Consider the following 25,273-nt stretch of genomic DNA (forward strand, 5'->3'; position numbering starts at 1 on the left):
GTTAGTACCTCGGAAACATCACTATCCAGGATTCCGAGACCGAGACCCATGGCCCGAGTTTCGGAACCCCCTCAACCCCAACTCTCGAGATGCTCCCCCAGTAACCCAGCTTCTAAACTCCTTTTTAATTAGCAAGAAAGCCAGGGATTGAGCAAAGTCAAGACCATAGCTGCCGTATAAATTCAGGATGTCACTCTCTTCAGCTGTACAGGGGGCCAGGCATTCCAACCAGAACCTGTTTCGAGGGTGCTCTTCGTTCCGTCGCTTCTCAGTACACCATTGTCGACGTTCAGTGGCCGATTCCTCCGCCACATCCATTGCAGCATCATTCTTGTCGCGCTTCCAGTCCCTGGGACCGCAAACTCGCTCACAATTTCTTGACGCCAATCAGCTGCAGCTTTTGTCACTCACATTGAACCGTCCATCTCTATATCCTGACACCCCATCGTTGAGCAATGCTTCAACCTCAATACCTGCAGGCACGCCCCTTCCGCCAGGCTATCACTTAGTTTACTTCACTCCTGCGTTTCTGGAAGATGAATTAGGTGCGGACGGTACTGACGCCTCTTACAACCCAGAGACTCCATTCACCCGGCGCATGTGGGCAGGCGGCGAGGTGCACTGGCCGCGTGCCGCAGATGGGAGCCCTAACCCATTGCTTGTGGGTCAAGAAGTGCAAGAAACTACGAGAGTACTAAGTGCCGAGCCCAAGGTTGTACGTAAGACCGGAGAGGAAATGATCGTAGTGGGCGTAGAGAAGGAGTTTCGCAACGAGCATGGCGTGGCTGTTATTGATCGTCGGTAAGTTCTCATCTTACGTTTATACTAGTATGCCCCCGTGATGTTTGGATACTAATATTCTACCAGGAACTGGGTCTTCCGTAAAGCACTAGCTGTGCCATCTGTATCTTCTAAGACAACAAATAACCCGGCGCCATTGCCTTCGGCACCAGCCTCCTCGTCAACTGTCTCAACGGCTAAGACTCACATCCGTACCTTGAGACAGACAGCCGTTACTCTTTTTCGGTTTTCGGCGTTGACTTTCAACCCTCACAAGATCCACTATTCGACTCCATGGGCCCAGCAGATGGAGGGACATAGGGATATCGTCGTCCACGGCCCACTTAACTTGATCTCGATCTTGGATCTCTGGAGAGACACACGGTCAAACAAGAGTGACCCTGCTTCGATGCTCCCAGAGAGCATTACGTACCGGGCGACGAGTCCTTTATACGCAGAGGACAAGTACCAGATTGTGCTCGATGAGGAGGAGGGACTTGGTGTAGGGGCAGTGCAAATTCTTGCTCCTGGCGGACAAGTTGCGATGAAGGCCGAAGTCAGGTCGGCTAAATGAATTCTGGTGGTCTTGTCTTCTCGGCTGTGGTTCAATAACTCTCGTCTAAACATCGTGCAGATGGAGGGGAAATGTCAAACTCCTGGAAATTCTGGGTTACGAGGATACAAGTAGATTTCGAGCCATTTAAAGGGCTCCCGATCTGTAGTGATTCAGGAAGCCGAAAATTGCAGTCGCTAAATTTCATTAACCGCCAGGAACCTGCTCGAGAGTAGCTGAGGTATCTGAGAAGCTACATACATTTCTGTTAAAGTCGATAGGCTCTGACTTCTCTCCATGAATTGGAGGTATCACTCGGGGTGCATGAGTCCATGTATCTGGTATAGTCGGGTGCTTGGCGTATAAATCCTGTGCCAGAAACTCGTATGAGTTCGCCAAAATCGGCAGATACAGTTCGGTGGCAGGTGTTCTATTGAATACGAGCTCATATACGCCCGCAGACATCGGCACGAACCTTGCACCCACAGCAGGGTGGAACTGAAAGTAGTTCCAATCATATCTGAAATCATGTTCATGCCGATATATCGTGGGAAGCTGCCCCGTTTCAGGTGAACGTGGCGAGGGCATAAGCTTAATCTTAGAAGCGATCAAGTCCCCATATCTTTTTGCAAGACAAGCCCCGGCAAAGACAAGACATTCGAGACGACTCGCAACTGCCTCCAACGACGGCAGATCATTCGACATGGCTTCTAAGGTTGATTGTGCTAGAGCTGCCCAGTCTGCGTCAACATATTGGAGCGTCTGAGTCAAACTTCGGCCTGTTTGAGGCACCTCAGGCAGTGGCAGGATGACTGCTGTGTTATTAAAAATAGCATTCAAGACACTGAAGTGTACGCCAGCCGGCTTGATACCTGTCAGCAACATCCTGCAGAAATAGTGTATTTTTACACTTACATCGCTCAGAGGACAAAGCAAAAGACATCTATTGTTCCCAAGCATAGAGCTCTGAGTTTCATAGCCTTCTGGGGCAGAGAGCCCAATACTACGTGCTACATTTGCGATGAAACTGTGAGATAATAACATGGGCTTCGGAGATCCTAGGGTCAATCAGCTGATGCCCCCTTGCACCTTACCATTGCTTTTTGATGACTTGCCTGTGGAACACGGGTTGTGGACGATGAAAGCGGTTTCGTAGTACAGGAACTTCAATTCCTTATTATACTCATATCTCCTTTGGTGCTCATGTAGAAGCTGCTCAAATAGGGGCAGCTCTAAAACGGAGATCTGCTTTCCACGCAAAGTGGCTCGAACCTGTGGAAAGGCCGCATTTGTCGTGATTATAACAGAACATTCGACGTCCTCTAATAGCTTGTGATTCTGAGTCACTGTATTTCTTTCTGATATCAAACACAACTAGAGCTCTCAGTGATCAGCGACAAGGGCACGGCTTTATATACATGTCTATGACTTGCACACCTTGAAGCCAGCTTTCATGGCCGCAATAAGCGTGATAGAGCACAAGGGACTATTGGGCGCTAACCAGGCCAGTGACTCTCCTGTATTGGCTCTTCCCAAGGCACTGGTAATACAATTGGCAACACCGTTCACAGCATTTGCAAGTTCGGCATAAGTAATCTGGCTATATCCAACGTCAAGACTCGTCGGGGAGGTGGGGTATTCCATCCAGAGACCATTGGGATCATCGCGAGCCAGCTCGTCAATGATAGTAGGCAATAATTTCCCCTGGGAAGCAGCGTCAATTCGGGTGTTTCCCATTCTGATGGGTGGGGAGGAACACTCGATGAAAGGCATGGTGGGCAATGGTAAAGAACCAAGCTTTATTATGCCCGATAATCATTTGAGAAAAAGATTTCAGATAATCAAAACGAAGGGAACTTAAAGTATACAGATCGTCAAAAAAAAAAAAAGAAAAGAAAAAAGAAAAGGCAAAGATATATAAATATATTAGAAGAACATTCAATGTCACGTTGGAGTCACGGGGGTGTCAAGTGGATTTCGATGATTTTTATCAGGTCAGTCTCTGCAGAATTCGTGGTTTCAGCCATTCATATCGTCTCACTTACCCCGCGTTGCCTAAAGGTGTTTTTCTTTTATTTTTCTTATTTTTTTTTATCCCTGCAGGAACAATCATTACACTACTGCATACCTGCAGGGAGTACCAATTAATGGCGGTTGAGTTACATGTCCTTGTTCTTTCCTACAGTCAAGTAAAACAACAAACACCGGTGTGGTGGTGCCACCACTACCACCATGTTGATGGTAGAAGAAGCTTGGAATGTGTTCTAGATCTACAAGTGGAAGGAGGGAAAATAAAATAAAATTAAATTAAAAGAAAATTAAAAGAAAAGAAAGAAAAGAAAAGTAAAAAGAAGAGGGGGAAAGAAGAGAAGAAAAGAGAAAGATGCGTGGACACACTGCAAATTGCTCATACAACCGGTCAGGTTGCAATGACTTGCCTAACGGTGGAGAACATTTGATTAAATGCTTCTCGCTGGTAAAGACCCCTGTTGTGCAAGGCAACACCGATCCACCCTTTGCAGACAATCCTGAATAATACCAGGTGAAAGAGGGGCAGAGAATGGCTAAGAGGGGGGAATGAAAAAAAGAAAAAGAAAAGATTCAAGTGGACCCTTGGGCCTTACCCTTATTCCAAATCAGTTTTCATTCTTCAATCTTTCTCGTTTACTATTTCGGATATTTAATTGTGCACACCCACTTCCTGGAAATCCCGACCAAATTGCTTAACTGGCAGAGCACCTGGAAAGTATGGTGTTTAATATATAATCCACAACGATAACAGAACTTACGACTCCCACGATATCATTAGTGGTTTTACGGACATCTATATGCGTACCACACAGTGTTTATCCAGTCTATCACTGTCATGGAAAGCCTCTTATCGATTTCACCACAATTGTTAACACAACTCAATCTAGTCTGTTACAGTGCAGGGGAGCACACAGATCTCTTAGAAATCCTTCGATAAGTTATCTATTGTCCTTATCCTTACCGCTATTATAAGTGTATAGTAGTACTATTACTCTCTGGAGTGTCAGGACTGACTGAGTATCAGTGACAATGTGCTTGCCCATTGCGAAGCTTACGTTGTTTCCCGCAGCTTCTCGCGCTCTTTACAAAGCTTGTTGGTTACTCCCTGACTTGCAGAACGGAGACCCTCTGACACTAGCTCTGGACCATGGCCGAAGCGCCATCAGGCGACAAAAATGTACCACAGTTACCATGAGTTCCTTGTCAGATCGACAGAAAACACAGTTAATAGGATCGTAACATGGACAACGCTTGAGACCAATCATGGTGTGCCGCTGATATGTCGCTGTTGTACAATGTCTACCCCCGAAAGGTCTGATCACAGCGCTTGCACTCCCGAGTCTCGATACAAACATGCTTATCACTCCAGCCCGGGAAAACAAGAGCGACTTCTCCGGTGCACTGGGCTGTAATGCACTACTGGTAGTAGGAGCTTGCGCGTAGCATACGACTATAAGCGACGTGACGTGTGCAGGTGCCTTCAAACAGACAGTACCCTAGGTCCCTCACTCTAGTAAGCTACTTTTCTCCAGGACCTGACGTCATTTTGAATGCCTGGTGACAGTCCACGAGGCGCTCGCAGTAGTATAGTATATACGGATGATCTCCACTTCCTCCTGGTACTATGGAACAGCGACAAAGATGAGCGAGACGAATTGGAACGTCAAAGTTATACTCCGGGAGGTTGAAGGATTGTACTCGGTCCGAAGCGATGGGATACCTCAAGAAAGCCGCCTGTAAAGTTGCTTATAGCACCCCTCTGAAGCGCCAGAATTCCCGGTTCGTGCCATACTACACTCGGAATTTCGGTACAGAATGTGAATTCGGGTGCAGAGAACCCCCGCGCTAAATAACGGTCGAAGAGCCTAAACGAGCAGCTAGCATAGCAAGCTAAGGATGGATAGTGGCGACGCTGCAGTGGAGACTTGTGCAGCGAAGCTATATATAGTAATCTAGGAGTGTATGCACTCCGTACTTACTATCTGTCGACCCATCAGCGACGAGCACAAGCTGACAACCCGCGCTGCGAATTGCGCGAAAAGTGCATGAAAATGCATGTGTGTGACCAGCAGGAAATCTACTTATAAGAGGGACGTCGATGGAATCCTTTTCCAGAGCCACCCTATAAGAATCCGCACAACCAGTCTTAGAAATTGCAGCACATAATATATGGCGGCGCGTAGCACTGATATTTAATCACATTGCATTAATTAATCCACGACGTGGGGCCTGCGTTGGCGAAATTCCCATAGGCTCAGATCCTTGGCCGTATAACAGCCATTGCTAATGGCTAATTTCTCTAGTCGGCCGAAGAACGATGCCTCGGTCCCGACAACATGTAATTGGACTGGGTGATGCCTAAACACGGATATCACTACTATAGTATGGTAATTATAGACTGCACTAGTAGTTAGACTGCACCAAGTCAGTCAGGCGCCCTATAGTGTACGTAAAACGATAACACCCAAGATATTTCCTATGTTGATTGAGTATTGTAAAAAGACATCTCGTATAGTTCAAGGCATCTTCAAAACGCATGATAATTCCATACCATTCTTTCATGGTGGCGATGTAAATTCATTTCTCTGGCTCTTACTTGGAAGCGACGGAGATAAACGGACGGAGACCGAAAGTCACGTCCTACACCACAACATGTCTTCTTGCTCGATCTTGTTCTCCACGAACTTTGGTTTCCTAATCAACTTCATATGGGAACACCAGGGCAGTCTATATTACATATCACAAATATGACGGATTCCACTCCAAGAGACACTCGCACCTCTTCATTGTCATCCACCGAGAAAAAGAGAACGAGAGTCCAGCTGTCTTGTACAGCCTGCAGAAGCCGGAAGTAAGCCCTCAACTCAGCACACCAAAAGATATGATCACCAATCATTAATGGCTCGGCTCAGACTTAAATGCTGTCGCACATATCCGTGCACGAACTGCAAGAAGAGAGGTGAAGCCCTCTCCTGCACCTTTGTCGGTCGGGGTCCTCGTGGGAGGACTTCGCATGGCCGGACGAGTCCAACTCTTGTCCAGGACCGTTTGCAGCATCTCGAGAATCTGATTCTATCCTTGACTCAGAAAAAGAGTCTGGCAGTAAACCATGATATTCATAGGCCAGAGGAACATGATGGGCCAGCTACGAACCGGACAACTGACGACCGAGTAACTCCAAGGCCGCCTGCTACCAGCACAGGCTTCGAGCCTAAGGAGTCCCCGCTGGACCCGTCTAGTAAGCTGGTAATGGAAAACACTGGAACGAGTTACATTGACGGTGCTCATTGGACTGCTATACTCGAGGAAGTCAGTGAATTCCAATGTCTCCATGTTATTTGTCTTGTGCTAATGAGTCACTCGCAGATTAACGGCGTTCGGGAACACTTGCAAGAAAGCAATGATATTTCAGATGACGAAGCACTCGACGACGGTCACCTCAGCACTCCCTCGCCAACTCTTCTCTTAGGATTGAACAAAACGGTGAGCAAAGAAGACTTATTAGCCGACATTCCGCCGCGGCCGGTGACAGATCGACTCATAGCACAATTCATCAATAGCAAAGAACCCGTGTTAAGTATGTCCTTGTCTGAGCCTCCTGCACAGTCACTAACAGGACTAACAAATTCATAGCTACAATTCATATTCCCACTTTTCAAAAAGAGGTAAGAGCCCCCTATCCGGATATAAGTGACTGCAAACATTTACTCATCTATTTCGCAGTATAATCTGTTCTGGTCAATACCACAGGCTGCATCTCTCTCGTGGCTAGCATTTTTGTATGCTATCCTCACCCTGTCAATTGCCATTCAACAACGTCTAAGGGAGCCCTTACCGGTCTACTTAGAGGACTCCCGGGACATTATTAGTACCTTCAGGAAGCGAGCCGCACAGTGCCTTGTCCAGTCAAATTACACACAGCCTGGAAAGTATAAGGTCGAGGCGCTTTTCTATTATACCTTAGGAGAGTTTTATCGAAGCAATGATGCCCAGGTCAGCGTATCCTTCCTCCTTGGGATCACTATTAGGTTAGCGATGCGGACGGGGTATCACCGTGACCCGCGGCATTTTCCCAGCATCTCCGCTTATGAAGGCGAAATGAGGAGACGTGTGTGGGCGACTATGCGTCAACTAGACAGCTTGATCTCGTTTCAAGTCGGTCTGCCACGGACGATACAGGACTGGCAAGATGATGTCGAGCTGCCGCGCAATATATGCGATGAAGACTTCAACGAAGGTACTACGCATCTGCCACCATCGCGACCGGAGTCTGAGCTCACCACTGCGTCCTATATTCGAGCGAAATCGAGAATCATGGCCGTGTTTGGCAAAATCTCTGATCTTGCGTATTCGCGGGAACCCGTGACCTACGACGAAGTTCTTGAAATTGACCGTCGGTTGGAGGAAGTCTATGGCCTTGTTCCTTTTAACTTTCGAATACGGCCAGTGGATCAATCATTCGCAGACCCATCGGACCTGATTCTCCGGCGATACACTTTGGAGCTATTGTATCAAAAAGCTCGCTGTGTCCTCCACCGACGTTACTTGGGTGAAGTCCATAGTAATCTCCGGTATGCATATTCGAGATGGGTTTGCATGAGTGCATCCAAGGAGATACTCCGTCATCAAGCAGACTTGCATCATGAAACTCAGCCCGGAGGAATCCTGTATCGAGACAGGCAGTTCCCAAATTCACTCCAGAATGCTGACTACCTGCTTGCTGCGATGATCATCTGTCTAGAGTTGTCCTATGATCCTCCGGGGGAGCCGACCATCAACAGCGATGTAACGGTCGTTATCAAAGGCCGCGAAGACCTTCTAACTAGCTTAGAAACGTCCCATCAAATTTTTGAGCAAAGTCGCCGACGATCGATGGATGCACAAAAAGCATATGCTGCGTTGACAACTATGCTTCGAAGGGTTAAGAAAGCGGGTTTGAGCACAGCAGAGCCGATTAAACGACTGCCAGCTGGCAACCCAGATGGCCAACCGGTTAATACGCACACCAGTAAGGAATTCCATTAACGTCATGCTTTCACGACTGCAGCTCATGGCATTTTTAGCTCCGCCTCCCTCGTATGAAAATTTGAGCGTGGCAAACGCACCATACTCCGTTGCTACCTCGAGCGAAATACCTGGGCTGGATGTGGTAGAACCTCCTTTTATATCGTTGGACGTGATCGAAGGGATGCTTGATGCTCCTTCGAATATCGACTGGGTAAGTTCAAATGATTCAGGATCTCAACTCTTTAGTACTCAGGTCTGACCCGTCGATAGCATCTGTGGGACCAACAAGTTCAGGGTCCCGCACAGCCGTCAAGGAACAACAGCCTCTGGTTTCCTGACCCTGCGTTTAGTGGCATCGGAGATAGCAATTCGCAGAAGTGATATGGGGTAATCAACGGAACAGGCGATCGCATTGATTACCACTCGAAAAGGACATCGTTCAATTAAAATACAGTATCTCATATCCTCATAGATAGTTCGCTACTCGTTATATAGTCCATTTATAGTAGCTGTTCGATGATTCTCGGCACGTCCCGAGCCCGCGTGGATAAACTCCCCGAGCCGGAACAAGTAAAAAAAAAAAAAAAAAAAAAAAGAAAATAGAAAGCCCCAACAATTGACGACTCCGACAGTCCTTCTCTAAATTATTGACCCAACATCACTGTCATTGATCCCCACACGAGAACACAGCATGAGACCATCCGTACTTCCGCGACATCTCAGTCGCCGCATAAGCCCCTTATCACCATCGCGATCCCTCGCAACCCCGTCGCAATATCTCCAACGACCGACCATACCATCGACATCACCAACCACTAGAACGTCACATTTACCATACCTCGAAACACTCCGACCCTTCCATCTCCCTTCCATATCTTCCCTACTTTCAAACAATAGTAACGGCAGCAATAACAATAACAACAATGGCCGCACCCTTACCGCCACCCGCACCCTTCCCTACGCCCCCGAATCCCTCTACCAAGTGATCTCCTCGGTGGAATCCTACTCCCAATTCCTCCCCTTCCTCACAGCCTCAACGGTGACTCACCGCGATCCAGAAACAGGGTATCCCACCCGCGCCTTCCTGACTGTCGGGTACGGGCCATTGAGCGAAACCTTCACGTCCCGGGTTGATTGCGACCGGAGCCGATGGATTGTCGAAGCGCGCAGCGGGGCTAAGTTCGGGATTGATTCGAAAGACGGACAGGCGGGTGGGAACTTCCCGGGGGCGAATGAGGGTATTTTCGAATACTTGAGCACGAAATGGGAGCTGGTGCCGTTGGAGAGTGAGAGGCCGATGACGAAAGTTGACTTGGAGATTCGTTTCGAGTTCCGAAATCAGTTGCATGCGGCTATGATGAGTGCTGTTGAAGGGCAGATGGCTGGGGTTATGATTGAGGCCTTCGAGAAGAGGATTAGAGATATTGAGGGGAGGAGGTAGTCAGGGTAGTTCCTTCGTCTGGGCTACCTGAGGGATCGGGGGTGTTCGGGGATATGCGTTGCGTGTTGGGGATGCATGGGTTTTGCATTTACAGATCTGGCGTGCCTCGTGGAGTTTGGTGCATGGTTACGACTAGATATAGATTGTTACAGCGTCGCGGTGTCTCTATTTTGAGTCTCATTCTTTTTTCTATTTTGCGATGAATCGCTGTACAATTAGACCCAGATATAAAGAAACCCTGAACAGCCAAACCATGTAGTATATAATACAATTATCAAGACATGAAAGGAGGGGAACCACATATGTATCCGCTCTGTAGAACATTTTTTCCTTCATAGCATGCTTAGGCTGCGGTTCCGATTGGCCGCATGCCGTGTGCCCTTCATCGAGCTGACCGCGTTGTAGTTATCGAACACAACCTCCCAGTTAATGCGATCCCACCAGCGCTCGAGGTATTCAGCCTTTCCACCAATGCCGTAGTCCATCATCCATACATGCTCCCATGTGTTGACACAGAGAATGGGCTGGACATCGACAGCGCCGGGAGCTAGGCTCTTCTGATTCGCGGAGTGAGCGCCCATCGCACCAGCAAACTGGTTGCCCAAGGGAGCGTCGGGGGAGTGCGTAGCCATATCAACGGGCTGCCGACGGGAGTGAGCGGCCGGGTAAGGGGAGCCTGCATTGTAGGTGCAGAAGATGTGCATCAATCCTTCCCTCTCCAGGTTCTTGGCCAGCCACACAAATCCGGGGCCAAACATAGCATTGGCAGTTGCAAGGAAGTCGAGCTTCAGGGATTCGATCGAGGAGCAGGTATCAACGATGTCCTTGGCGAACTTGTCCGGGATCTGAGTAGGGGTGGGCGACTATTGAGAGGGCGATATTAAGCTGTTGTCCGTAGTTACACGATGCAGTTCCACGAACTTACCAAGCAGTTGAAGAAGAAATGGTTGTTATGAGCCATAGAGGCGTAGTTGAATACGGAGGCCATCTCTGGGCGCCGGGAGTACTTGACCAGCAGTTCTCCAGGTTTCGCATCCGCATCGACAGTATCTGCAGCGGAGCTATGTCAGAATGCAATCCGTGTACTTGTATTTCTACCGAAATCAGGAATAACTTGGGTCCGCGCTCTCTCGGCCGCTCAGGGAATGAAGCTCACCCTGTGTAAGAAGATTCAACTTATCAATCAAAAGGGTCTGGTATTGCGTCCAAGCGAAGTCAAAGGCCTCTGGTGATAACAGCTCCTGAATTCCATTGTTCTTGAAGTGGGTATCGTGAGTCAACTGAGGCACACGATGCAGTCCGCGAGTCTGGAAGCGTGGGAGAGCGGAGGCGGGTTTCTGTAGCGTAACACGCGATCAGTAATCGGAGCGACGTAGCCATGGAGAGATCGGACATGGTTCACCTGTGTAAGGGAGGAGACAGCACGCAGCGTGCTCTGCGGCCGGAGGAATCGGGGAAGCATGATGATGGTTGGCAATTGACGAGTTTAGATGCTCACTGAGAAGCAGCAGCAAAACCGCAGAATTTCCATCCGCCGGGCAAAGATTGGACATTACTACTTCGGGACTAGTCCGTATGAAGTAAGCCGGTCCCGTCACCATCCAATCAGGGACGAAGAATCTACTACTCCAATTCATCTTCTGCTTCTTGTGTTCTTCAACGTCTCTCGACGCTGACGAATATTAGGCTTTCGGGTAAGAGCCTCTGAGTCGTGCTATGTTTAACTCTCTCATGATGCTTGGGTCGCTGGCGCCTATCTCGACCACTCGCATCGAAGCCAGCTGCGCCGAGACCCATGCCTTGTCACTGTTCTGGGACCACGGCGCTTGCAAACCAGTGGCTCTGCAGCAGAAGCAGAAGAGGTATTTTAGGCAACATCCAGCGCTTACGCTGTGCAATCTCTTAATTGGCCCTATCTAAATCAGTATGTGGATTTCAAGGCAGAGCATCCTTTGTCTGTATCTCGTTGTTTAACCTTCCCTAAGCCATCAATGGAACCACCTCTCATCAATGATCCTGTCCTTTGTCAATTCATCCTCTTGCTATAGCTGCCTTGATCTGACATCGGCCGGCCATCTTTTCTTCTCCTTCCCAAGGACCATCACCTTGCAACCTACGTCCGCGAGGAGCTGTTAACTTAGCCAGTATGGCGAGAGTAACTTTCGCTGGTCTAGTCTATGGAAGACCTCCATTATTGTTCCTCATATCAGTAATATCTGCAATGACCATGCCGAACCATGCCTTCTCTTTAGCACAACGGGATTCAGACAGCTGTCCCAGCTCATACCAGAAATGTGGAGCTGCCGGGTTGCCAGATTCATTTTGCTGTCCTTCTTCCTCAACCTGCATCAGTCTAGACAATGCAAGCTCGGCCATATGTTGCCCCAAGGGTCAAGCGTGCACATACATTGAGCCTATCAATTGCAATGTACAGCTGCAAAATGCCACCCTTCACCCAACAAACCCAGTTAAGACCATCAGACTCGATGATCAGCTGCCCCAGTGTGGCAATTCATGTTGTCCGTTTGGATATAAATGCAAAGGAAACCAGCTGTGTGAGATGGACAATAATATCACCTCTACTACGACCACCGGGACATCTTCAACCATCTCGGCCACATCCACAGCATCAGATGTTTTACCCACAACTGATCAGTTGAAGCCAACAACCCTATCGCCCTCTGATCCGAATCCCTCAGCTTCTAACTCCTCTATGACTGATACCAATCCGACCTCAGCTCCCGTCGCAGCAGCATGTCCTTCGTTCCCAACTCAAGCCATTATAGCCGGCTTTTTCCCGGGAGCCATCCTTGGGGCCGTACTTGCCTCGGCGGCAATGTTCTGCTGGAGAAGACGTCGAAATGGGCCCAAGAACTCTCACGGAAAGCTTCCTCGGCATAATAGCGTATACAACAGTACACCATTCAGTATATCTCATCCCATTCCATCCGAAGAGAGCTCCTACCGCACTGACTTCCTCCTTGGTCGATCTCGCCGGAGCTCCTCACGCTCAGTGCTCCACCGCACAGGGACCAGAGTGAAGAGTCTATTCGGCTCAACCCCCAAAACCGTCATCCATAACCTGGATAATATACCCAAGGTACCCATCACTCCACCGCCGCAGGCCAGACGGCAACCTAGCACCGAAAGCATCAAGGTATACACCCCTCCAGGTGGGCTTCCAGGGACAGGGACGCAGAAACGGGGGCATTACATTTCTATGGAACCGGACAAGGGCTTTGTGGAGATGTTTGACCGGGTCGGATTCATGAATCAAAAAGGCGATCCATGCTTCAAGGTAGCCGAGTCTCCTGAAGCGAGTAGAACCAACTTACAAACGCCACAGAACGTATAATAATCTGGTGTTTCTTTTGCCTATCGTTTTTTCTCTCCTCATGTATGCCTTCTCTTAGCGTATAGATAAGGCGCACTAGTGTCTGAAGTTGATTTCTATCCAAATGCTTTAGCTTACTCTAGCAGTTTAGCTTGCTTCGTTACAATCCCGCGGTACCTGAGGCATAACCCTTTGCCCCTTGTCAGTTGACATATCGACCCGTAATAGCCCATGATCGAAAGAGAAACTCATATTCAAAGAGAAAGGCTCTGTTATTATACAATTAGATAGCAAGGCAAAGCCTAGGTTTGTTGCTTTTTGGCCTTCAGACCAGTAACAATCCTCTTAACTTCCTTTAGAAGCCCTACGATAAGAGGGACACCAACCGGGCCCAATAAGGGCAGATAAACAGCCACCTTATGTTCATCGGGAAAATAAACCTGGCCCACCATGCTCTTTTCAAAGAAGCTGCGCTCTGCTTCAGTCTCGGCCACCCGAGCGTCCGCTAGAGCCGCTTGGAAACGACCTTCGCGGAGATGCTCACATGTGGATGCGAGATGTGACAGAGTCGTTGATACGGATGTCGCTACATTAGCTGGGATAGGAATGGAAGGAAGGGATTCGGTCAGACGGGCAAGGGAGCCCATGGTCGACGAGGCGGAGAGAAGGAGAGTGGCAGCACGGATCCGGATGAGGGTTTGGAGGCGGAAGGGAAGAGACGCTGGCGTGGCGGGAGCGCCGAGAAGAGTGAGGAGTTGATGGGAGAAAGTTAGGAATGCGGGACGAAGAGCCTCCTGAGACAGGTGTGGTGGATTGGATGAATGATCTGCAGTCGACAGAGGATGGTTTAAAAGGAAGACACCACCCCACTGCGGAATGATCCAGCTAGTTGCACTGCTCTCCTTCACGACCATGGGAGACTGTGATGGCGCAGGAACGTAAAGAATGAAGTTGATGGTCGGTCCACTTCCGATACTTGGGCTTAAGGGCCATTCAGCTGCGTTGATGAAAGCGCTGAGATCTTCTTTCTTCAGCGTCCATGCGGCTTGTGTTTCGTCATACACAGGCAGTGGTGCAGTCGGAGCAGAGGTCGCGTAGAGCTGAACTTGGGTATCAACAGTAAAATTGCTTATGGGCGCGAAAGCCTGCAGGAGCGGTGATATGTACTCTTCCACCGCGGTCTTGACGTCCCAAGAGGAAGGTTCGGATCCCGGGGTAAACAGAGAAAAGGCTAGGTGATACGTTTCCGCATATTTCATAGACCTTCGCAGACGCCTGGTGATGCTCTCCGCAAGTTGTGGAGAGATGGAATTGAGAATGGCGGAAGGCTGCTGTTGATTATTCGACGAGGAAGAAGTGGGTGTGTTTGCACCCCCGACATTGTTGTCGGATAATACCTGCGCAATGATGGCCTTTTCTTCTGTGAATAGATTTTGTAATTCTCCAGCGATATAAGCTGATAAGGGCGGGTTTGACGCAGAAGGCGGCGGGATCTGGCTTGGGGGGTAATATACGTCGAGCCGGGTCGTGTCCGGATGAAGCTCTGACCGAGGTGCCGCCAAATCCTCCTGAGGCAACAGTCGAACCACTAACGCAGTATCGGCTTTTCCACCCAGTGCAGGCTGCGGTTGTTCTAGTATATCTTCATGGATAGCGACGCTGTTCTCTTCTGACAGCTTCAGGCGAAGGTGATGAGCGGAGAATTCGTTGAGATCATCGAGAGTGTGCTGAGTCGTGCGCAAGAGATGGTGTGCCTCCGACTCTGGCAGGGACGGTGTTTCAAAGTGAATTTCCAAGGGAAAAACTGGACGACAGGTCTGTAGAGCGGTAATCAGTCAGGATTGGTACACTGTATCAGCGAGGGTGGATGCGCGGTAAAGTACCTTTCCATCTGCCCACTCCACCATGTCTTGGATGGGCAGTCGGGCCCGGTAGATTGATGTCGTCTTCCACCATATCGGAAACCCCAGGAAGATAATGACGGCCCAAAAGGCGGCAATGACCTTAAACCGGGTCTGGATAGCCTCGGATTTCTCGGGCGGAGGGAGACGTCGCGCACCGGTCTTGGAGCTCATGGTGTCGTTCGCGGGAGTGGAGGTAGTCTGTGAAGACCCCGGGTCTTCATTCTTGCTGGTCATGACCAGGACATGCTTTTGTTACAAACGGCTTTTTTGGTGGGAGGAGGGGGGGGGGTGTGAAAGCAGGTCACCGAAACACGAAATGTGTTGGTGATGAGAAGGGGGGATGTCAAGTGCGAGAGGAATTGACAAGTTGTCGGGGAAGATCATCAACCATTATTAAATAAAGCCGCAGTTCGAACAACAACACCAACAACAGCGGTATTTTCCCCCGAGAGCCACAGTCATTCCTCTTAGTCTCACTCTTGCTTGAGATTTTCCTTTTTCCTTTGTTTTCTTGTTCCTATTTCCCAAACTTGGGTAGTCCAGCGTTATATTGTTTACAAGCCCGCAGACCCAATGAATCGCAATGCATTCTAAATAGAGCAGATAAAAAGATAAAGAGATACTATAAGAACCGTACTGAACATCCCTTTAAACATTAAATCCGTCTCGTAGTAAAAACCTCCTGTAAAACAGAACTATAGGGGTATCTCAACCAAGGCGCCTAATGTCACCAGCTAACTTCAATGCAAGACGACCAACATAACTTTTAGTTTTCAATACTCTTTCTCGAAAATTTTCTGGATTGGTTTAGCAGCCTATTGGAAATGAGCGGATTAGCAATTGTTGAAATCATTACCTATGATGGGGGAGACAGAAGGAGAAAACCAAGTGGGTGGGAAAAGTCAACACATACGTCAATGAACCTCTCCAGATCTTGATCCAAGCTGGCCAAGTCTTCCTTGCGCTTATTATTCTCTGCAATCAGAGCCTGTTTCCGCTTAAGAAGCTCCTGGCGCGCCTGTTCCAATTTCTCCCGCTCCGCATGTTCATGATTGATGCGAGCAATCATAAGCTCATGGGCGTCCGAATCTCTGTGTTCTGGGAAAAGAGTGAGGAACTCTTCGACCGGTATTAGAGGAAGAGAGAGATATTTGTGACTGATAGGAGGAACGCCCCCGTTAGCAAGATCGGGATGAGCAAAATTCTGCCGCCGGCATCCACCTACTCATAAGACTCGCACGCCGCAATCTCCCCCGTCAAATGTCTTTGTTCATAGTAGAGGTTCTGCAACTGAAGGTGTAACCGGTCGATCTCCTGGCGAGCTTCCGCCGTCGATTGTTTGGTTTCACGGACGCGGAGAATAGCTTCGCGATTCAGACCGCGGAGTCGAGCAAGAAGCGCAAATAAGTGTTTCTGTTCTCTCGATGCTGCAAGGACGGTCTCCTGAGAATTCGACGATGCGGAATCACCGGACGGGTCAAGCAATGCGAGGAGCTTGTCACATTGTTCACGGGTCACGGCGCTGCTATTGAGTACGGGTAGGAGAGACTGATCCACCACAATGTCGCGAACCGCCAGAGCCGCCATAGTGTTAAACTTTTTTCTGTCGAAGGAAGTTTGGGCCAAGGAGGTAAGTGTGGTCACAGAGGACACGGTGATTTGGTGGTGGTGGCGATTAGGAGGAGTAAAGGAAAGAAAGATAGAAAAGAAGGAAAGGAAAGAAAGGCGGCGATAAGAATTGAAACGTGGGGACAATGCGATTGCTGATGGGCCGAAGTAGTTATTATTTACATTGATTCTACTTGGGGTCTTCTTGTTGGGAATTTTTAAATATTGGGATTTATTGATTTGATTTTTGTTTAATGAATTTTAAAATTATTGGTGGTTAAATTGGAATTATTAGATTTATTGATTTAATTCTCAACTCTTTTCCTTTTCTTTTCCCCACTTCCTTTTCTTCTTTCACTTCTTTAATTCAACCAAAGTCACTCGTTTCCTTTTCTCTCTCCAACCTCCTCCTCTTCTGCCTCCCTCTTCATTTCTTCAACCCACCTCACGTCGGTCTTTTTCTCACCTTGCGAATAATCATAATAATAACCACGGAGGCTTCATTGGATCTGACTTTCGTCCCACCAGTCACCAGAACCATCTCCACTCCCCTTACCTCTTGTAAGTAAAGTCAGTCCTGGAATGAATGCCGAGATTCCGATACCCGAACACCCCAAACATAAAATAAATCCACTTCGGACGATCTAATGTTTTGGTTTGTCTACCTCCCAGGTCATGCTGATTTGATCTGGCCGAACCGAACCCTCTGAGGAATTGGTCAGCGGAAAAGAGAAGAAAAAGAAGAAAAATAAATCTAAATCTAAAAGAGGTACATGATGGCTTGCTCGGCTCAATCAGTGACCATCGAGTCTTATCCCGAGGAAGCTGCCGTCTCCAGCGCTTATGCCACTCCGTCCGAGGAGACGACAGCCCTGCTCCGAGATCGTCGGCGGAGGCATTCCTTCCATGCCGCAAGAAAACTGTCGTGCGACTACGATGCCGATGCAGTCTTTCTAAGGGTAAGGATCTCTACTGCTATTGCCTCGTCGGCCTCACATCCTAACGATTCTCTAGGTGGAACTTTTTCTGGCCGAATTAGAGAGACGGTTACATTGGCTTGAAAACTATCGCCGGTCACACATGGTACAGATCGATGCCAGCTTGCGCAGAGGTTATGCAACACTCGAGGCTGTTCGAGATTCCTGCTCCTACGCCTCTGGAGAACTCATGGGCGGAGGCAAGAAGAGGGCCAAGATCCTAGTGGAGACGCTTGAGGACGGCTACAAGGATGCTCTCGCAACCAAAGAGACCCTGGAACAAAAGGCACAAGCAGGAGTTCGCTTGATGGAGTCGTTCTTATCGGAGTTGGAAGCTCGGGCGCATGCGGTTCGAGACCGTGGTTTCTACGGCACTCTGGATGACGGGTGGAAGGCAGTGGATTCGAAGCTGGTCCATGCCCGCGAAGTGGTCGATGAGGGCATGGAACGCGCCCGGAAAGCCAAGGATGCTCTGCGTGAGAATATCGACCAGGCGATTGCGCTAGCTCAGGAGAAGCGCCTAATTGCCTATGCGGACCTTCCGCATCCATGGCGTGTGAACCCGCACATTTTGGAAGGGTATCGGTTCACACATTCTAAGGTAGAATGCTTCACGTCCATGTTTACCTTTTCCAATGAATTGGTCAACATCTGGTCTCACCTGATCGGTCTGTTCATCGTCCTCTCGGTGGCCTTCTATTTCTATCCTTTGAATCCGAACTTCCACTTGAGCACCAAGACGGATGTATTGATTGCGGCGGTGTTCTTCTTTGCTGCCTGCAAGTGCCTAGTCTGCAGTACTCTTTGGCACACTATGAATAGCATTGCCAACCAGGGCCTGATGGAGCGCTTCGCTTGCGTGGACTATACTGGCATCTCAATGCTTGTCGCTGCTTCGATCGTGACGACAGAATACACTGCATTTTACTGCGAACCCGTATCGCGATGGACATACATTCTTCTCACGATGTCCCTCGGCATCGGTGGTGTCATTCTCCCCTGGCACCCGACCTTCAACCGCGCTGATTTTGCCTGGGCTCGTGTGGCATTTTACGTTACACTTGCCCTCACGGGTTTCGCGCCGTTGGCACAGCTTACCTACACCCGAGGCTTTGCCTGGTGTCTATACTTTTACGCACCCGTCGTGAAAAGCATTCTCGTGTATTTCGTTGGGGCTTGCATTTACGCTTCCCAGGTACCCGAACGGTGGCGCCCCGGCCTCTTCGACTACGTAGGTGGGAGCCATAATATCTGGCATTTTGCCGTCCTAGGCGGCATTCTGTTCCACTATTGCGCCATGCAAGATTTGTTTGCAGGCGCTTTTCAGAGAGCCAAGGGGGAATGTCCGCACTTGACTTCCTGAAGCCTCTGCTGCTTGGCTTCTTTATTGTTATGGCTGTATATGACGGGATCAATCTTCACGCGCACATAGATTTTGGCTGTCGGGTTAGATATTTTGGATGCCCAGTCGCCAGTTATATATAGATTTCCGCGGATCTCATATAAACCCCGGCAGTTGCATGGTTGGAGTACTTAAATCCTTCTGGTACCCTTCAATACTTACCGTTCTTGTATATATCTTATTTGGGATTCGCAGCGCTGTCTACTTGTCCCTATGTTATAATACCCTTCGCTACCAGTCCTCTGTATGTCTATTCACAGCATGTGTCAGCGGCCTGCGAAGATATGATTAAAAACAATGCATTACTTCGGCCTTTGTATTTGGATTTATGGGGATATGGTGCTTGGAAGAATGGCTTTGGAATCTCAGTTCTCGAAACTAAGGCGTTTATTCATGTTCATACTGTGTTCAAAATCTACTTAAACATGAAACTTACGAGATTCTCACACTACACAGGAAATCCCTCAATTTGAAGATTAATTCGGAAGGATTTGTGTATCTTATTGGCTACCTTCTTCTTCACCTGAATCTAGTAAACGTGACAGTAACAAGCTGTATGTAATCATATAAATCACTCCAGCACGACACGTTGAGTGCATAACCTTTGCTCCCACACATCTATCTGCCAGAGATAGCCATGAAACAGCAGTATCCGTATCTTGAGATGACATGTTGATGCCCCCCAAACGCGTGTCTTTGTCGTGCAGACTAGAAGAGTCATACATGATCAAATGCCATGAACGGCCCAACTAGTTGCCTCTTGCTCCTCCTGACACGACGAGCGGGCCGTTCTTATTATTCGGATGGGCGTTTCCAGAGTAAGGGTGAGTAATCGTGGGTGCGGTCCGATGTTTCAGATCGAACTCAGATGGAACTTCAGATGGAGGTGGCTTAGGGGGAAGGTGGGACGGCGTCCCCCATTTCGCAATTGAGTCTCTGCCACCCGCGGGAGGGCCGCGAGGAGCATTGGTCGCCACGGGCGCTGTTGCCTCAAGATTTTTACTAGCTTCTTGATACCCAGCCCACTGAGAATGAACACCAGCTTGCATGGTAGGGTATGTATTCATACCATGCTGACCACTCTTGCTTGGGTGCCGTGCCAAGGACGTACCGCCAGGGACAAATGAACGTGTTTGTGGGTTGAATGGGGACCGGTTGAAGCTTCCCGGCAACGGATGGACGCCTGCATTACCTGTATTCATGGGTTGCCCAGGATATTGACCATATGGGTAGGATGTAGGAGTGACTGGTTGAGACGGGTAATTTGCCCACGGCATTGGTGGTTGATTCCTGTGCGTGGATTGCTGGTAACCTCCGTGATATGGTGGGGAAGACCATCCTGGAGGAGTGTGCTGGAACTGTACAGCGTTGGGCACATTGTAGCTGTTGGGTGCAGGTGAGGATTTCGTGGATGTCATAGCCGGTGACTGATTGATAGAGGCATATCCAGAATACGGGGATTGCTGAGGAACAGCTCCGTTCTGCCACGGGCCACTTGGGGTCATCTGAGGAGACACGGGCATTGAATAATGAGGCATGGAGCCCATGTTCATATGGCTAGGGTACATGGCCCCATTTTGGCCATTCTGAGCATAACCCATACCCGGTGGGGTCACACCGGGTCCCACCATACATGGCTGGCCGGCGAATGAAGAGTCATTGGTAGCCACATTATAGGGCCCAGGACCATGAGGATAGTGAGCCCCAGGGTAATAGACGTTGAACTGGGACCTGACTTCAAAGCTGTCATCATGTGGTGTCTTTTGCCTTTGTGATTTTTTACGCCCGTTGGTCGAACTCGACCGCGACATGTTAGTACCTTGATCCCCATTTGCGCCATCTGAAGGCTTTGTCTCTGGGAAATCGCGGAAAATCCGTTCCCGAGCCTCTTGATACTTGGCCTCCCGTTCTTCCCTGGTGAGCGTCAACCGGTCTTTGGCCGGGGTAGCTCCTGCTGAAGAGCTGCCACGCTCTCCATCATTTGCACTATCCCCAGCTTCTGATCCAGTTTTTGAAGCAAATGCAGAGCTCGCCGCTGCACTTCCTTCGGTAGAAGGCCGCTCGCTGTCGGTACGGCGCATGATTTTCATGGCAGGCATAGCAGGAGGTGGGGTGTTATTTGTTGCAGCGTGTATAGCAGAGAGAGGCGTGGGTCTAAATCGATTAGTATTAATACATTACTGGTAGATGCAAAAGGGTGGGGTCCCTACAGCCGAGTGAAAGGAGTACGATGTAGTCGAACCGATGTGACATTGTTGTCCACGAAATGAGTTAGATGGTAGTAATCGCCTAATTTATGGGCAAGCAGGCGCCCAAACGCATTGGAAGGTGGCAGTTCTAGGGATTGCTCCCTGTGGCGACATGTTAGCTAGAATGACACCTAAGAGCGAGCTAGGGTAAGTCAACTCACTTAGAATGTTGAATAAAATGCCTGACTTTTTCCTCAAGTTGTAGAATCAAAAGACGGTCTTTCGGGGACTTCATCGCCTCAAGAAGTTTCTCATCTGGTTCCATCGGAAATGGATGCATTAAGATGGGTTGCCCACTCCGGAAAACTTCCTGGTTGGCGATAACGAAATTGTTGGAAACAGAGTCCGGGATCATAGCGCCATTTGGCCGCTGGTTACCATCTGTGAATAGAGGGCCGGTTGTTTGCAGCACTGCACGGGCTCTCTGTATATCCCTGAAACCGCGGGCTCCGGACTCAGACCCAGTCAGCGAATTTGGTGCACCAGATGCTATTCCGGAAAGGGATTCCTCTTCATCAACAGCTTGAACACTAGCACTATCATCAGGTCGCAAAGAGTCTTTCTCGTCCATCGCGAAGGTAGTGACCGAGGCCATACTCTTCGAGTCAAAACTTGTCGGTTTGGTTGAGGAGTTTGAGAGGTGTGTACGGTCATCTTCGAAAGATGTCTCCCGTTTCAGAGACCCGTTTTGTTGAGCTTCGGCGGGGGAGTCGGGACTCTCTTGGCCTTTCCTCTCTGTGATATGAACATCTTGTAATGTGCGCGGGAGGCTAACGAAACTTGGATCAACGGCGTTGACCGAATCATCCTTATTCGAGATCATTTGGCTCGGCAGGACGTGCTTCGACTCCTGAGATTCTGAGCATGGAGGCTCTCTGGCAGACTGTGAACCATTCTTCTCATCAAATGCCACGTTAACTTCCGATCTCGACTGTGAGGCCATAGCAGCGATCTTATGCGCAAGTCAGAAGGGCGACACCATCATCTACTATGCGACAGTGGTTCATAAAAAACATCAATCAACGTACCTTTGCAAAGGAGAGACAATGCTCTCCTTCTGGGGAACTTTCGGATGCCATGACTATCAAGCAACTCCTTGCACTATTTCGTAATCCTCTTCTTTCTGGCCTTCCTTCGGCTGGTAATTATCGAGCAGGGAAAGATGAATTGAAGAATGGTATGAAACCCGATGAGAATAATTGAATGGCTGGACTTCACACGTGCGGGTTCACTCAAGGACGAAACCGAAATTTAAGACGACAATAAGCCACTCAAAGATCCCACTTCACACAAGCCCAAAAAGAAAGACGGCATATCTCTTGAAAACGTAATTCGCCATAGGGAAAGCTATTGCAAGTTAGGTACAGTGGGTTGGTATCGAATGGAACCGCGCCCGTCCAGTATTGCTAAAAAGAATGTGCAAAAGCCGACAGCCGGTACAGCGTCAAGAGGGCAGAAGATCCAAAAAAGATAACTGATCTTACACGATGGTCAGAGCGACTTGTTCATGGCTTTTCCCATTGATTATTTTAAAGAGGGGAATGGGGGTTCCTCCTACTCGGACAATAGAAAGGGAGAAAAAAAAAAGAACAATATCCGATTCCCAGCCAAACTGAAAGGAGTCGTACCGCACGAACGACTCTGCTTAGGCCGAAACGGCGCTGTAGTTGGAGGAAATGGGGGGGTCGATGATGGTGGTCTTTTTTTGTTCTTTTGGGCTGAGAAGGAACGAAACAGAACTGATCGGGTTTCGCTTGTCTGCTGGTGGGCGGTTAGCCGCGCGTTTAACGGTGCCTCCGACCCACACCTTGCATCAACAGCCGCGACAGAGAGAGAGGTTTGATATCCGTACAAGTTGGAATTATATCGATATACGACTTGATTGTAAGCTGTCATAGACCTTTGCGCAGCCCTTTTAACCCTCTGTACACGGTCAGGATTCATGAATCGATACCGGAATGCCCCCAGCCTTAGAGGCCCTACTAAGGCGACTGCCAGTACACTCTGTCAGAAATGCTTAAAACGAGATATGTACCTTCCTTCGGTCGTCAGTTCGCATTTGGCTGACTTCTTGCACGGCACTATAGCTATGAATGCACAATTACCGCCCAGGAAAGGCCGTACCAATATCGTCCTTCGCGCACACAGCAACTACAGAACCCGAAATTGCGGCCGCAGCTTTCAACAGAAACTCCGAATGATCTATTGCGCTCGTAAGATCCCATGGTGTCTCTATTTCATAAAATTTCCGCAGTGCACTGACTCGTTCCTAGGCAAGGCGTCGCCGATGATCTTCTGGCAAAACGGGAAGAAGAGCGGGGCCGCAAAAGAGACATAGATGAATCAGATCCCCTGGATAATCAAGGCCAGACATCAAAGCGGGCTCGGTCAGCGTCTTCGCATTCTGTCAGCTCTGTGTCTACGATATCTACAAGCCGATCCCATTCGCAGTCCCCACCTCGTCGTAGGGAATTCAATACGAGAAATGAGCCTCACCGGACGAAGTCGACGTCTTCTCACCATGAAAAGCTGAGAAAGAGACGGTATAGCGACTCATCTTCTAGCCATTCTGCCCATTCTTATTCGTACGGGGGGAAAGACCGCGCTCGTTCCAGATCACGGGAATGGACGGATGACAGGAACACTAGACGAAGGCGTCGAGAGTCTAGCCCTGAGGAGCGTGGGCGAGCAAGAAACTTGTCAAGAGATGGTAGCCGGAGAGGTAGGACCCGAAGCCAGAGCATTGACCAAGGCCGAATTATAAGGGAAAGACGGTCCGTGACACCTGAAACGATGCATGACCCCAACCGCCCTAGAAGACTTTCGAGGGACACGTTCAGGCATTCAGGTCATTCAGATGGCCGTTACAGTCGAACGCATGATGAGCGGAGTGGGCATAGCCAAGGTCACACTGTACCTCAGCCTCGAAGGGAGCGGAGTCTCAGCCCCTACAGTAAACGTCTTGCATTAACCCAGGCCATGAATATCGGCGGTCCGGGTATGTAAGACACTCAGCGTTGGCAAAAAAAAGTAAAAAAAAGGAAAAGGAACAGACTACCACTACGATACTGTATTATAGTAATATGAATCATATATAAATCGATATCGGTGTCCACATAATAGAACGCAAAATATCCTCAACGCCTTTTCGATACGTATTGCCAGACCCCAACAGCGAGCGCCTTAAAACCAGATGTAGAAGGAATAAAGAATCGCGAAATACCTATAATCACACCTCTTCTAGGATATCAAGATCATGCCAGGTCGTCTTCCTTCCTTTCCCTCCGTTCATCTTCATCCTCCCTCTCACGTACATGTATGCCCTCAACCAACATTTCGCCCTCTATGCCTACATCTTCTCCTGTCTGGCCTCCACTGTCCCCCGCGTCTTTACCCTTCGCCGCACGTTGCGCATTCTCTATCCTTTGTCGCACAAGCCTTGCAATTGCGTTTTGCGTCCTCACATTGAGAGTATTTAATTTCTCATCTAGATCCCGTTTTAGGTCCCAATTGGGCTTCTTCGGTTGAAGCTTGAAGAGATCAATTGGTTGATCCGCCTCTTCATCCTTCTTAGCTTGCTCTGCAGTGGCCTTAGCTATCTCCGCAGCCTGCGTTTCGACCGTAATCTGTCCGTCTGCGGGGGCCTGGTCAAATCCTAACTTCGGGCCACGGGTTTCTGCATCATAGTTTCTTCCGGAAAGATATTTGCTCGTGATATCGGGGGCAGCATCTTCCAGCTCGTCATCTTTAGCGTTGGATTCTGTTAACGGCTCTGGCTCTGGTTGTTTTCTTTTGAGCGCCGCGAGCTTCGCGAGTCGAGCTTTGCGTTCTGTTGCCGCCGCGTCGAGAGTGGCATGGTTGGATGACATATTGGGTGACCCGATATATATTAACAGATAGAGGATGTGAGGTAAAGCAAGTGTTGCAGGAGAAAGAATGAGCTCCCCCGTTTCAGGGTCAAAGGTATGCGACAATTTTATAATCGCT

At 49.0% G+C, this 25,273-nt stretch overlaps 12 protein-coding genes across 12 annotated transcripts; 6 read left to right on the forward strand and 6 right to left on the reverse strand.

Annotated features, from left to right (window-relative positions):
- Positions 1 to 187: 187 nt before the first annotated feature.
- On the forward strand, positions 188 to 1,354 carry F9C07_1589 (uncharacterized protein; the record flags this gene model as incomplete). Its single annotated transcript, XM_041288101.1, has 2 exons — positions 188 to 801; positions 868 to 1,354. 2 exons carry the CDS (start codon positions 188 to 190, stop codon positions 1,352 to 1,354), a joined length of 1,101 nt encoding a protein of 366 aa, XP_041140426.1.
- A 186-nt stretch (positions 1,355 to 1,540) lies between these two features.
- On the reverse strand, positions 1,541 to 3,106 carry F9C07_2228369 (uncharacterized protein; the record flags this gene model as incomplete). The annotated part of the gene is made up of 4 exons (XM_041283965.2): positions 1,541 to 2,197; positions 2,249 to 2,391; positions 2,428 to 2,707; positions 2,771 to 3,106. 4 exons carry the CDS (start codon positions 3,104 to 3,106, stop codon positions 1,541 to 1,543), a joined length of 1,416 nt encoding a protein of 471 aa, XP_041140425.2.
- A 513-nt stretch (positions 3,107 to 3,619) lies between these two features.
- F9C07_2279808 (fungal-specific transcription factor domain-containing protein) lies at positions 3,620 to 9,009 on the forward strand. The gene is made up of 7 exons (XM_071510395.1): positions 3,620 to 6,215; positions 6,277 to 6,673; positions 6,731 to 6,941; positions 6,998 to 7,029; positions 7,088 to 8,372; positions 8,428 to 8,582; positions 8,642 to 9,009. The coding sequence occupies exons 1-7, from the start codon at positions 6,073 to 6,075 to the stop codon at positions 8,750 to 8,752; spliced, it is 2,334 nt and encodes a 777-aa protein (XP_071365921.1). The 5' UTR covers positions 3,620 to 6,072; the 3' UTR covers positions 8,753 to 9,009.
- Positions 9,010 to 9,062: 53 nt separating this feature from the next.
- F9C07_1592 (oligoketide cyclase/lipid transport protein) lies at positions 9,063 to 9,812 on the forward strand (the record flags this gene model as incomplete). The annotated part of the gene is made up of 1 exon (XM_071508237.1): positions 9,063 to 9,812. One exon carries the CDS (start codon positions 9,063 to 9,065, stop codon positions 9,810 to 9,812), a length of 750 nt encoding a protein of 249 aa, XP_071365922.1.
- Positions 9,813 to 10,144: 332 nt separating this feature from the next.
- F9C07_1593 (manganese superoxide dismutase) lies at positions 10,145 to 11,274 on the reverse strand (the record flags this gene model as incomplete). Its single annotated transcript, XM_071508238.1, has 4 exons — positions 10,145 to 10,675; positions 10,738 to 10,862; positions 10,969 to 11,149; positions 11,215 to 11,274. 4 exons carry the CDS (start codon positions 11,272 to 11,274, stop codon positions 10,145 to 10,147), a joined length of 897 nt encoding a protein of 298 aa, XP_071365923.1.
- A 684-nt stretch (positions 11,275 to 11,958) lies between these two features.
- Positions 11,959 to 13,167, forward strand: F9C07_1594 (uncharacterized protein; the record flags this gene model as incomplete). The annotated part of the gene is made up of 1 exon (XM_041283968.2): positions 11,959 to 13,167. The coding sequence occupies one exon, from the start codon at positions 11,959 to 11,961 to the stop codon at positions 13,165 to 13,167; it is 1,209 nt and encodes a 402-aa protein (XP_041140422.2).
- A 281-nt stretch (positions 13,168 to 13,448) lies between these two features.
- On the reverse strand, positions 13,449 to 15,284 carry F9C07_1595 (putative GPI transamidase component PIG-S; the record flags this gene model as incomplete). Its single annotated transcript, XM_041288086.1, has 2 exons — positions 13,449 to 14,963; positions 15,030 to 15,284. 2 exons carry the CDS (start codon positions 15,282 to 15,284, stop codon positions 13,449 to 13,451), a joined length of 1,770 nt encoding a protein of 589 aa, XP_041140421.1.
- Positions 15,285 to 15,823: 539 nt separating this feature from the next.
- On the reverse strand, positions 15,824 to 16,637 carry F9C07_1596 (coiled/coiled coil protein; the record flags this gene model as incomplete). Its single annotated transcript, XM_041288085.1, has 3 exons — positions 15,824 to 15,865; positions 15,964 to 16,207; positions 16,276 to 16,637. 3 exons carry the CDS (start codon positions 16,635 to 16,637, stop codon positions 15,824 to 15,826), a joined length of 648 nt encoding a protein of 215 aa, XP_041140420.1.
- Positions 16,638 to 17,434: 797 nt separating this feature from the next.
- Positions 17,435 to 18,998, forward strand: F9C07_1597 (putative IZH family channel protein; the record flags this gene model as incomplete). The annotated part of the gene is made up of 2 exons (XM_041288100.1): positions 17,435 to 17,617; positions 17,673 to 18,998. 2 exons carry the CDS (start codon positions 17,435 to 17,437, stop codon positions 18,996 to 18,998), a joined length of 1,509 nt encoding a protein of 502 aa, XP_041140419.1.
- Positions 18,999 to 19,392: 394 nt separating this feature from the next.
- On the reverse strand, positions 19,393 to 22,602 carry F9C07_1116410 (uncharacterized protein). Its single transcript, XM_041283964.2, has 4 exons — positions 22,315 to 22,602; positions 21,448 to 22,238; positions 21,248 to 21,388; positions 19,393 to 21,191 (listed from the first exon to the last, which is right to left on the reverse strand). The coding sequence occupies exons 1-4, from the start codon at positions 22,363 to 22,365 to the stop codon at positions 19,787 to 19,789; spliced, it is 2,388 nt and encodes a 795-aa protein (XP_041140418.1). The 5' UTR covers positions 22,366 to 22,602; the 3' UTR covers positions 19,393 to 19,786.
- Positions 22,603 to 22,729: 127 nt separating this feature from the next.
- F9C07_1115965 (zinc knuckle-domain-containing protein) lies at positions 22,730 to 24,416 on the forward strand. Its single transcript, XM_071507560.1, has 3 exons — positions 22,730 to 23,313; positions 23,364 to 23,499; positions 23,560 to 24,416. Exons 1-3 carry the CDS (start codon positions 23,229 to 23,231, stop codon positions 24,290 to 24,292), a joined length of 954 nt encoding a protein of 317 aa, XP_071365924.1. The 5' UTR covers positions 22,730 to 23,228; the 3' UTR covers positions 24,293 to 24,416.
- A 124-nt stretch (positions 24,417 to 24,540) lies between these two features.
- F9C07_1600 (cwf18 pre-mRNA splicing factor-domain-containing protein) lies at positions 24,541 to 25,155 on the reverse strand (the record flags this gene model as incomplete). The annotated part of the gene is made up of 1 exon (XM_041283963.1): positions 24,541 to 25,155. One exon carries the CDS (start codon positions 25,153 to 25,155, stop codon positions 24,541 to 24,543), a length of 615 nt encoding a protein of 204 aa, XP_041140416.1.
- Between the last annotated feature and the right edge of the window lie 118 nt (positions 25,156 to 25,273).

This window comes from Aspergillus flavus, chromosome 1 (genome assembly GCF_009017415.1).
Source record: "Aspergillus flavus chromosome 1, complete sequence".
Lineage (NCBI taxonomy): Eukaryota > Fungi > Ascomycota > Eurotiomycetes > Eurotiales > Aspergillaceae > Aspergillus > Aspergillus flavus.

Excerpts from the sequence above, each read along its gene's own strand:
- F9C07_1115965 (XM_071507560.1), top strand. The coding sequence starts at position 23,229 with ATGAATCGATACCGGAATGCCCCCAGCCTTAGAGGCCCTACTAAGGCG. Across the intron at positions 23,314-23,363 it reads TCAGAAATGCTTAAAACGAG|GGCACTATAGCTATGAATGC; the intron begins ATATGTACCTTC and ends GACTTCTTGCAC. Across the intron at positions 23,500-23,559 it reads CCGAATGATCTATTGCGCTC|GCAAGGCGTCGCCGATGATC; the intron begins GTAAGATCCCAT and ends ACTCGTTCCTAG.
- F9C07_1116410 (XM_041283964.2), bottom strand. The coding sequence starts at position 22,365 with ATGGCATCCGAAAGTTCCCCAGAAGGAGAGCATTGTCTCTCCTTTGCA. Across the intron at positions 22,239-22,314 it reads ATTGTCTCTCCTTTGCAAAG|ATCGCTGCTATGGCCTCACA; the intron begins GTACGTTGATTG and ends CTTGCGCATAAG. Across the intron at positions 21,192-21,247 it reads CGTACTCCTTTCACTCGGCT|ACCCACGCCTCTCTCTGCTA; the intron begins GTAGGGACCCCA and ends TAATCGATTTAG.
- F9C07_2279808 (XM_071510395.1), top strand. The coding sequence starts at position 6,073 with ATGGGAACACCAGGGCAGTCTATATTACATATCACAAATATGACGGAT. Across the intron at positions 6,942-6,997 it reads TAGCAAAGAACCCGTGTTAA|CTACAATTCATATTCCCACT; the intron begins GTATGTCCTTGT and ends ACAAATTCATAG. Across the intron at positions 7,030-7,087 it reads TTCCCACTTTTCAAAAAGAG|TATAATCTGTTCTGGTCAAT; the intron begins GTAAGAGCCCCC and ends TCTATTTCGCAG.